This window comes from Lithobates pipiens, unplaced genomic scaffold (genome assembly GCF_037356315.1).
Source record: "Lithobates pipiens isolate NorthernLeopardFrog02 unplaced genomic scaffold, aLitPip1_a1.2 Scaffold_1, whole genome shotgun sequence".
NCBI lineage: Eukaryota > Metazoa > Chordata > Amphibia > Anura > Ranidae > Lithobates > Lithobates pipiens.
Window position 1 is genome coordinate 175,337,620 of NW_027507685.1, and position 10,571 is coordinate 175,348,190.

The following is a 10,571-nucleotide window of genomic DNA, read 5'->3' on the forward strand; positions in this document are numbered from 1 at the left end:
AAACCATGAAGGGCCCCCCTGAACCCCAGCCAGGGCCCTTTCCTCCGAGTCCAGCGGTGGAACTCCAGGGCGTGGTCACAGGTATGACCTTTGTGAGCCCTGTAGTTCCACCACTGGTATCAGTAGTTTTTTTTTATTATTTTATTTTTTATTTTTAGGTGCCCCATTGGGGGACTGTCCCTAGGCAGGATGGGGTCCCCGTCCCCAGAAGAGATGAGGTCCTTTTCTCTAGGGCAGATGAAGTTACTGCCCCCAGGTGAGAAGGGGCCCCTGTCCCCAGGGGAGGTGGGGGTCCCTGTTCCCATGTGAGTAGGGGTCCCTGTCCCCAGGGGGAGATGGAGGGGGTATGTAATGGTGTGTGGGGGATGGGGTCCTCTCACTCACCATGACCAAGCTGCAGGCCGCGCACTTATCCAAGTTGGCCTGGGCTCCATCCATTGTGCTGGATGGGTGATCAGCCTGCAGTATCCTCCAGGGGGTCTCAAAGGGCTGCAATGCATCTGTGTGCTTAAAGTTTGTTTACCCGGGAGAAGTATGCCGTGCAGTGTGGGCCGGACTCGGGGGGGCAGGACTCTGGCTGGGGAGAACAGACATCGGACTGAGCGGCAATGCATGGAGCAGGAGAGGGGTACTCTGAGGAGCCGGCCGAGGACACAGGTCATGCGGGGGAATGCACAACTAAAGAGCAGCCAGTGCGATAGTCGAGCATGGAGCTCTACTAGTCACCCTCCACCTCCACCACCCGTGTGCATGGTGCACTGGTACCCCTAGCTGCCTATGCTGCTGCCGGCCATATGTAGAGGGGGCTGCATGGGCCCCCTGCATCACAGGGCCCAGTTGCGGTCGCGACTGCTGCACCCCCTATAGTTACGCCCCTGCATGCAGACCAATTTGATGCAGTGTGCAGTGTATGGTCTGAGCACTGACAGGCTGACCCCCCACCTCTTCAACCTCTGCAGCAATGCTGGCAGCACTCATACATCTATTTCCCAAAGACAACCTCTGGATATGACGCTGAGCAATTGCACTCAACTTCTTTGGTTGACCATGGCAAGGCCTGTTCTGTGTGGATCCTGTCCTGTTAAACCACTGTATGGTCTTGGCCACAGTGCTGCAGCTCAGTTTCAGGGTCTTGCAATCTTCTTATAGCCTAGGCCATCTTTATGTAGAGCAACAATTCTTTTTTAAGATCCTCAGAGAGTTGTTTGCCATGAGGTGCCATGTTCAACTTCCAGTGACCAGTATGAGAGAGTGAGAGCGATAACACCAAATGTAACACACCTGCTCCCCATTCAAACCTAAGACCTTGTAACACTAACAAGTCACATCAGAGGCAGCTCTCTAATTAGGCAAATTAGGCGATCGTCTAAAGCCCCACAGTCACAGGGGCCTCGCAGCCGACTAATTTGCCTGTGATCAATCACTGTTGTTGTCAAGGTCTCTCATCCCGGTCCGGGGGTAGCAAGTGCGGGGAGCAGGACAGTAGAGGCCTCTAGGTGGCAGCAGTGGCTGGATGACAGCACCCGACTCCAAGGAATGCGGGCAGCATGTCCATGTGGGACCCCCAGCTGAGCTGCTCCTTTAGCCTGTGCCGCTCACCCGACCTATCCACACCTGCCTCCTATTTGGTTTTGCAGTCAGGCGGGGGGTCACTGAAGCTATCCAGCTGAGCTGCTCCATGATTATGAAGAGGAAGGAGCTCTTATGCTACCTAGACAACCGGAGAGAAGGTGAGTGCCCGTGCAGCCTCCCTGTGTCCCTAAAAAGGAGGAGCGGTGGGGAGACTGCACATAGTGGAATTGATTTTTCCATATTCCTCCATGCAGGCCCTGAACGTCTGCAGGAAGGAGAGGAGAAGTGATCATTCAGTGGCTGCATGGAGGAATATAGAAAAATCTATTCCACTATGTGCAGTCTCCCCACCGCTCTTCCTAGCTAACTTTTTCTGCATTCCCGTGCTCTCCGATCCCTCCCTGTGCTCAGCCCCTCCTGCTCTCCCGCCCTTCCTTGTGCTCCCTGGCTCCACCCCTCCGTGTGCTCCCTGACTCCACCTCTCCTGCTCTCCAGCCCCTACTTGTTCTCCCTGGCCCGCCCCCATTTCGCCAGCACCCCCTGTTCTCCAATTCTTTCTGCTCCCCTCTCAAGCTCCCCCCCAGCGCTCTCCAGCCCCCACCCCTCCTGTGCTCTCCACCTTTTCCAGTTCTCTCTGCCCCCCAGCACTCTCCGCTCCCTCCCTCCAGCACTCTCCACCCTCCACCCCAGCACTCTCTGCACCCACCCTCCAGCACTCACTGCACTCACACTCCAGCACTATTTGCCCTCCACCCCCCAGCACTCTCCGGCCCCCACCCTCCAGCACTCTCCACCCCCCAGCACTCTCTGGCCCCCACCCCCAGCACTTTCTGGCCCCCAGCACTCTCAGGCCCCCTCCCCCCAGCACTCTCCAACCCCCATCCCCAGCACACTCCAGCCCCTCCCTGCTCTTTGCCCCCCCAATGCCTTCACAGACTGGGGCATACAAGGGGCTGCAGACAGGGACAGATCTCTAGATCCATCCCTTTCCCTCGTCCCCTCTTTCTCACCTCCCTCTCTCTCTCTCTCTTACGCCCTCTCACCCCTCTCTCTCCCCCCTTCACTCCCTCTCTCCCCCTCTCTCTTTCTCTCCCTCCTCTCTCTCTTACCCCCTCTCCCCTCTCTCTCTCTCTCACTCCCCCTCTCTCTCTTCCTCCGCCTCTCTCTCACCTCACTCCTTCTTTCTCTTTCTCTTACCCCTTCCCACCACTCCCTCTCTCTCTCTCTTCCCCTCATCTCTCTCCCTCTCTTGCTCTCTCTCCCCTCCCTCTCTCTCTCCTCCCTCCCCTCCCTCTCTCTCCCCCTCCCCTCCCTCTCTCTCTCTCTCACCCCCTCTTCTCTTCTCTCCACCGTTTGTGCACCCTTTCTCTACCCCCTCTCTCTAGCCCCCTTCCCTCCCTCTCTCTCTCCCCCCTCCTCTCCTCTCTTCTCTACACCCCTTTGTCTCCCCCTTTTGCGCACCCTTTCTCTACCCCTCTCTCTCACCCCCATCTCCCTCTCGCTCACCTTCTCTCTCTCCCCCTTTAGCTCACCCTCTCTTGCTCACCCTCTCTCCCTCTCTCTCTCTCACCCACTCTCCCTCCCCCTCTCACTCACAATATCTTGCTCCCCCTCTTGCTCCCCCCTCCCTCTCTCTTAATCTTCCCCCTCTCTCTCTCTCGTTCCCTCCCCCTCTCTCTCTCTCTCCCCCCCTCACTTTGCCCCTATTACTCATAATCTCTTGCTCCCCCTTGCTCCGCCTCCTCTCTCTCCCCCTTTTTTTCCTCTCTGTCCCCCTCCCTCCCTCTCTCCCCTCTCTCTCTCCCTCCCTCTATCCCCTGTCTCTCTCTGCCTCCCTTTCCCTCCCTTCTCTCTCCCTCCCTTTCCCTCCCCTCTCTCCCTCCCCCCTCTCTCTCCCATTCTCTCTCTCTTCCTCCCCCTCTCTCGCTCCCCCTGCGCTGTGCTGAGATCCACCCACTCTACTTCCTCTGTGGATGTGGAATGACTCAGTGACACTCCCTCCCCATTCTCCCAAGGCACGGGAAATTCTTAGAGGGGTTGCCACCTTGCTGGGCCCCAGATGTTTAAATGGCTGCATATGTCTGATGGGTGAGGAGTGTGCCCTGGAGGTGGTGCTGATGAACTGTGTGCTAGATCTGTGCATCTTTTTGCAGCCACTTTTATTGCTTGAATTTTTTTTCCCATTATGGCCGTGATTGGGGCCTCATGTGTAAGTTTCGCCTAAGGCCTCACAAAGCCTAGAGCCGCCTCTGAGTCACATGACACCAGGGAGGGAAAATGGCTAATTGTTCCCAGTTTGGACATTTTTACTTTCACAGGGGTGTACTCAATTTTGCTGCCACTGGTTTAGACATTAATGGCTGTATGCTGATTTATTTGGAGGGTACAGAAAATGTACAATGTTATACAAGCTGTACACTCATTTTTTCAGTGTTGTCACATGAAAAGATATAATAAAATATTTACAAAAATGTGAGAGATGTACTCACTTTTGTATATCTTTTCTGTGACACCTGGACGGCTGTCTGGGTGGATGTGTGTTGTACTGCCTGGGCTGCTAGGCTGGAGATTGGGCCCATCCCAGTCACCTCTGGCTGCTAGGCTGTCTGAGGGCCTATCCAGAAGCAAGAGAGCAGGCAGTGTTGGGATGTGGCTTGCAGTCCAAACAAAAGTGACGGTTCTGCTGGCTGGAGAACCTGTCATGGTCAGAGGTAGAGGGGAAGCTGTTGCCACTAAGGACCCAACCACCTTATTACCAGGGACCACAGTAAGTAACTAAAGCAAGTACCAGAGCAGAATTCTCACCAACCGAGGGACTGTGATCAAGCCAGGGACCCAGTCAGCAGAGGTGATGCTTGCAGAGCAGCCATGTGTGTCAAGCCAGGGCCCAAGCAGACCAGTGGGGTGAAGCTTTAGAGGTATCTTGAGAGCCAAGCTAAGGACCCAGCAGAGAAGCAGTGGTGACGCTTGAGGAAGATACCACTGTGAAGATTGGAGGAGTTTAAAGTGGTTGTAAACCCTTACAAACCACTTTGACCTACAGGTAAGCCTAGATTAAGGCTTACCTGTAGGTCCAAGCAATATCTCCTAAACCTATATGGTTTAGGAGATATTTGCCCGAAAATGGCCGTAGACAGCGGCGCGCAGGCGCACTAAACGCGGCAAGTCCAAGAATGGAGCTGCCTAATTTGTCGACTTCCGTGCGCATACGCGGGAGTGACGTCACCGCGGCTTCGCCGCTGTTATTCGGCGGAGCTGCGAGACGCCACCAGCAAGATGGATGCGGCGGACTACAGGGGACAGCGGCGTCTTTGCTGGCTCCTGTGTCAGGTAAGTGACACATAATGAGCTACCATGCGATGCATAGTAGTCCATTATGCTTTACCTTTGCAGGGAAAAAAAGAGGAAGTAAACCCATCAGGGTTTACTTCCTCTTTAAGGGATTCAGTGGCAGTGAATTATCTAGTCTAGTAACAGAGAGACTGGGAGCTCAGTGATCTGAAGAACTACAAGGAGTGATTGTAGTGGAATTGAAGGAACTGTTATGTTTTGTGTTAGGAACTGTTAAAGACTGTTGCCTTAGGAGACAGCATGCAGAACATGCAGATGTGGCATCTTGCTGGATGCCTTTCCCTGCATGGCTGTCCTCCTGTTGAAGTCTCAGTGTCTGCCAATTAATCTTCCAACTACCTAAGGGTGTCCTGGCCCTTACCCTCTCTTTCTCAAAAAGTTTAACAGAAATAAACTCTCTTTTGCATTCAAGAAGTGTCTGGCGCCCAATAACTTGAACTACCTTGCACCCACCATGCCTTACAACCCACCATATACAGAAGGATGTCAGCTGTTTCTGGCCCTGGAGGTTCTCATTAGACCAAAGAAGGCTGGGACCTTACTACAGGCATATTACAGAGGGACAGGAGTAAAGGATTTTATGGTAAGTACAAAAATCACATTTTCTTCATCATTCATTGAGAGAACATCCATATAGTAATCAGTACACATTTGGGAAGGCCAAAAACAGTCTGAGAGGTGGGTACCAGCCACTGAAAGATCCAGGACATGGACTCTAGTAAACAAAGCTATAAAGGTATTAAAGCGGTTCTCCACCCTAAAGTGGAAGTTCCGTTCATATGACACAATTGGAACCTTTCAGGGGGGAGGGGGGTGCAATTACCTGGATAATCCAGGTATCTGCACCCACTTCCGGGACAGACCACCGCAGACCGCCACAGATGCCCCCCCCCCCCCCCGTTGTGTTCTGGGAAACACACAGTTCCCAGGACAGAGTGGGGACCAGCAGAGACGTGCAGCGCGACTCGCGCATGCACAGTAGAGAACCGGGCAGTGAAGCTTCACTTCCCGATTCCCTGACAGAGGATGGCGGCGGGGGCAGCACGAAGACGAGCGATCGCTCATCATCTGCCGCCGACATCGCTGGACCCTGGAACAGGTAAGTGTCAATTTATTAAAAGTCAGCAGCTGCAATATTTGTAGCTGCTGGCTTTTAATATTTTTTTTTTAAGGTGCAGAACCGCTTTAACATCTAAATACTAGTTGAAAGAGCAACCAGGGCAAATACAGTATGTAAATTGCCATTGCCAGGGGGAAAGGGATATCAAATATCAACCTGATGTTCCAGAACAGGTAAACAGGGAATAGCTAAATGATGGAATGATGGACATTAACTGACAAGGTGGAAGACAACCAAACATTCTACATAACACAAAACTGAAAAACTATAAAATCTCTAAAATGAACGAAAGGAGAAAGAAGTCGCTCTCTATTAAAAACCCCATTTATATTTATTTTATTTATCTACAAGTTTGATACACAAACTGTTCCAATTGTTCCTGCAGCCCTAACAACAAACTATGCTGCGTACACACGAGCTGACTTTTCGTCAGACTAGGTCCGACGGTCTTCCTGAATGACCGGACTTGGCCACACACAAGCACACCAAAGTCCGACGCATTTGAACATGATGACATACGATCAAACTAAAATAAAGAAGTTCATAGCCAGTAGCCAATAGCTGCCCTAGCGTTGGTTTTCGTCCGTTGGACTAGCATACAGACGAAAAGATTTTTCGACCGGACTCGAGTCCATTGGAAAAATTTGAAACGTGTTCTAAATCTAAAGTCCGTCTGATTTTTCTACAGCAAAGGGCCGATGAAGCCCACACACGGTCGAATTGTTTGGCGGATTTGTTCCGTCTGACCTTTGCTGTCAAAGTCCGGCCGTGTGTACACAGCATTAGCTCTGGATGGAGTGAAATGATTAGGGTTTGCAGGATTAGGTCTAACATTTTGCACATTAGACTTGTGAATAAACATACAAGGGGCTTTTAAGGGGGACTGGATTCTTGCTCAACACCCCCCCCCCCCCTGTTTCCTGGTCAGCAGCTAGGCTGCATGCTCAGAATAAGGATCTGGTATGGATTTCCTGGGAGACCTCATGCATTTTTTTTTGTGTTTTTGTACCCCCTTAGAACTTATATCAGACTCATAAGATCTGGTATGCATTTTGTTTGACTCCATACACATTGTTTTCTCATTCTTGCTACAGGATGTGCTACAGCAAAAAGTACATTTACAAAAAAAAAAAAAAAGACAGTTTAAACCAGCAAAGAAAACGGCATTGCTGGCTTCTTTAAAAAAAACAAAAACAAACCCCAGGGGTCTGTTAATCTTAGTGCTAAAAAGTCACTGCTCCCATTGTATTTAAAGAAAAAAAAAAGTTTGTATTGGCACGTGTTCTCCAGGGCAGTGCCCATCAAGTCCCCCATGCAAATTTTTTAGACCGCCTTACCTTTTAGCCCAGGAACTGGGAATTTTTCATTTGACAGATTCAGCTCTCATTGATTTCAATGGGGTTCAGGTTTAGCCTACAAACTTCTTTGTAGTTGTCTTTTCAAACCAAATCCAGGGCAGTTTGGCTAATCACTATTGGTTATCATTACCATTGTTATCACTATGGGATAACACTCACCTTGATCAGATTTCTGTTAAAAGTTAGCAGAACAAATTGACCCAAAGAGTTAGCTTTTTATGTTGTCCAAGTCCAGATCCTTCTACACGGGAGGATGTACGTGTAGAAAAGAAAAACAAACCTTTACAACCCCTTTAAGTTCAAATCTTAAACTAAACCTCCAATCTTCTGAAACTAACACTAACCTAGCCCCTAAATGAATCCTGGCTTTTTAATAACTCCTTCTTCCGCATACCCAACTCATACTTTTTTTCCAAATATAATCCATATAAATCCACTATTTAATTGCCCTGTAATCAATAGTTAATGAAATATTTTCTTACTGTGCTTTTGTCCTTGTAATATCCCCTGCAAACTTCTACTTTTCTCCCTCGTGTCCATTTTTTAGGAAAAAGCAATGCACGTTCATAGTCCCTAGTCTATCTGATGAGACCATGGAGGAAGAACATAACAACTAGACATGTGCGGTTCGTTTCGTTCTGAATTAATATTCGGACAAATTTTTCGTTATTTGGAGATTCCTATATATCCGAATACCTGAATTACGATGTAAACAAATTTTACCAAATGCTCTGAATAACAGAATTAAATTAGTCTGAATTTCAGAAATGCGGACTGAAATTCGAATCGAGTTTTACATGGAACTCCAGTCGAATTCTAACTGTACACATATTGCTGAAATTAAAGACTTTGTGTGTTGTTAGAGTACCATTTCGAAATAATGCTGTTTTAGTTAAGCCAAAGGTGTTTTAAAGAGTAATTTTAATCATTTATTAGAGTTGAAAGAAAAAGAATAAAGCGAAAGTTTTCCATACGACCAATTCAAAATTTATCGATTCGAACATTTTGAATCGAAAAAAATCGTTAAGTTAGAAAAAAATGTTAAAAAGACATATAAAACTACTCCTGAATGCGAATTCCGAATATAAATTAAACAAATCAACCAAATTTAACGAAATAAAATAACTAGATTAACGGATGGAAACGAAACGAAACAATTTTTTTATCATATACTTGTCTAATAACCACCCTCTAACAGGAAGTTGGATCATGGAAGCCATCTATGTACAGAACGCTTCCAGGTAGCCATAATGCATTGTACAGAAAACTACAGAGCTTCAGATTGAAAAGAAGCTCTAATTTGTAATAACATTCAATTACAATATGACTTGAGTTGGAATTGTATATTATTATTTTTTTTGCTATTTTTTGCTATTTTTTTTCAAGGACAGTGGAATTACCCTTTAAGATAGCATTGAATTTTTTATTTTTTTTAAACCAGAGCTTAGAGTCATTTTAGGTGACTGCGCTGAAAGATCACATTTTGCTGAAGGCTGCTGATTTGTAATAACTAATTTTTTTCAGCATAATGCAACTCCAGGCCTATTACAGTAAATGGCCTTGTAGCCACTGCCATGTAGCCCTAAAAACATACTGGTGGTGAATTTTAGAAAAAATAATCCACTGCTAGAAAAAAAGTCACCAAATTCTTACTTTCTTTATACAAGTGGAATATAATATATAATATAAAAAAATTTATTCACCATAAATCACTTTCATTATAATAATTCTGGAATTCCTTACCAGTGATGCCCAAGACCAGAAGGAAGATTGCTCCGAGCTTTAATCCCATCTCTTACGTCTTTCTCTCCCATGTGCAAAAGAGCTGAAAACCTTTTGGTCAGCGAGAAAATTGTGTATATACTGTAAAGGACGAAAGGGTGGGTCCTTTATCACATCTCTTTTGTTAGGCATCTGAATTAGGAGTATGTCTGTGGGAGAACTTTCCAAGTATGACTGATAATCTCTGACCTCTATGTGTATGCTCAACAATTATTAACACCATTTTGTGCCTGGTTCAACATATATGGAACGCCAGCCAACAAGTTAAAACAATCACTCAACTGCTAATGCTATCCAGGAAAGACTGCAACTGTGTTACCGTTAGAAACAGTGGCGACTGGGGAGTTTTTCTTTTGGGGGGGCAGTAAACAAGCACTCCCCCTCTCTGGCAGCCTGCAGCATGGCACTGACAACCCCCCCGGGTGGCCGGCAGTCAGGCACCTACCCAATCTAGGACTGGAGGGCTGTAGTGTCCTCTCCTCTCCCGAGGTGCAAGCAACGGCTCCTCCCACGGCAGCTTCCTCCCCTGTGTGTCTCCTCTCTGTTCTTCCTAAGCGCTAGGCATCAAATAGGATCACGATGCTTTGGCCAATTAGGAAACAGGTCTCACGACCTGCCTCCTGATTGGCAGGGAGGAATTTTAGTGTGAAAATAGCGAAAATGTATTTGCCACCGTCACACAACAGTTCCCTGCGCCCCAAGTCCACCCTTTTTTGAAGCCTATTAGAGGCTCTGGCTCTAATCAGGTCCCCCGGGACTGTGACATCATAAGGGGCGGATCACCATGTGACATCACTTGGTGACCCCGCCCCCTATGCCTATATAAGTTGCCGCACAATGTGTCCCCGGGATTACAGCGGGAGAGATCTTTATGTCAACATCGGAAGAAGAGAAGAAGGAAGAAGAAGAAGGTGGCGGCGATGAACGAGAAGACCGGGCCAACACTAGTAAAAGAGCTGGAAGAAGATAGTGAAAGAGCCCGGCAGAAGAACCGGAGAGCGGGAAAAGAGGCCGGAAAGTGCGGAGAAGTCAGAAGAAGACCCCCAAAGTCGGAAGAAGACCCCCGGACGGCGCCAACGACGAAGGAGAAAGCCGGGCAAAAGAGCAGAAGATAGCGGAGGAGCCCGGCGAGAAGACTCCCGAAGTCGGAAGACGACCCCCGCAGCTGCCTAATAAACTACTTTAAAAACCTGTGCTGTGTGTTTTTTTATTACCACCCTTAATAAAGGGGGCTCCCAGATTCAGATAAACCCCCTGCCAGCAGACCATGACAACCAATGTCCAGGGTTGTCAGGAAGGAAGAGGCCCTTGTCCTCATCAACATGGGGACAAGGTGCTTTGGGGTGGGGGGCCGCGGGGCCTCCCCTTCTCCAAAGCACTCACCCCCC

At 48.4% G+C, this 10,571-nt stretch overlaps 1 protein-coding gene across 2 annotated transcripts in view; it reads right to left on the reverse strand.

The window, feature by feature from the left end:
- The window catches only part of LOC143979553 (uncharacterized), a 52,010-nt gene extending 42,714 nt beyond the window's left edge, over positions 1 to 9,296 (reverse strand). Inside the window, exon 1 of one of the 2 annotated variants that reach the window (XM_077478943.1) lies at positions 9,145 to 9,296. In XM_077478943.1, the coding sequence (XP_077335069.1) occupies positions 9,145 to 9,193 (49 nt within the window). In that variant the 5' untranslated portion in view covers positions 9,194 to 9,296. The remainder of the gene's footprint in view (positions 1 to 9,144) is intronic. The other variant, XM_077478945.1, reaches the window with a different exon arrangement.
- Between the last annotated feature and the right edge of the window lie 1,275 nt (positions 9,297 to 10,571).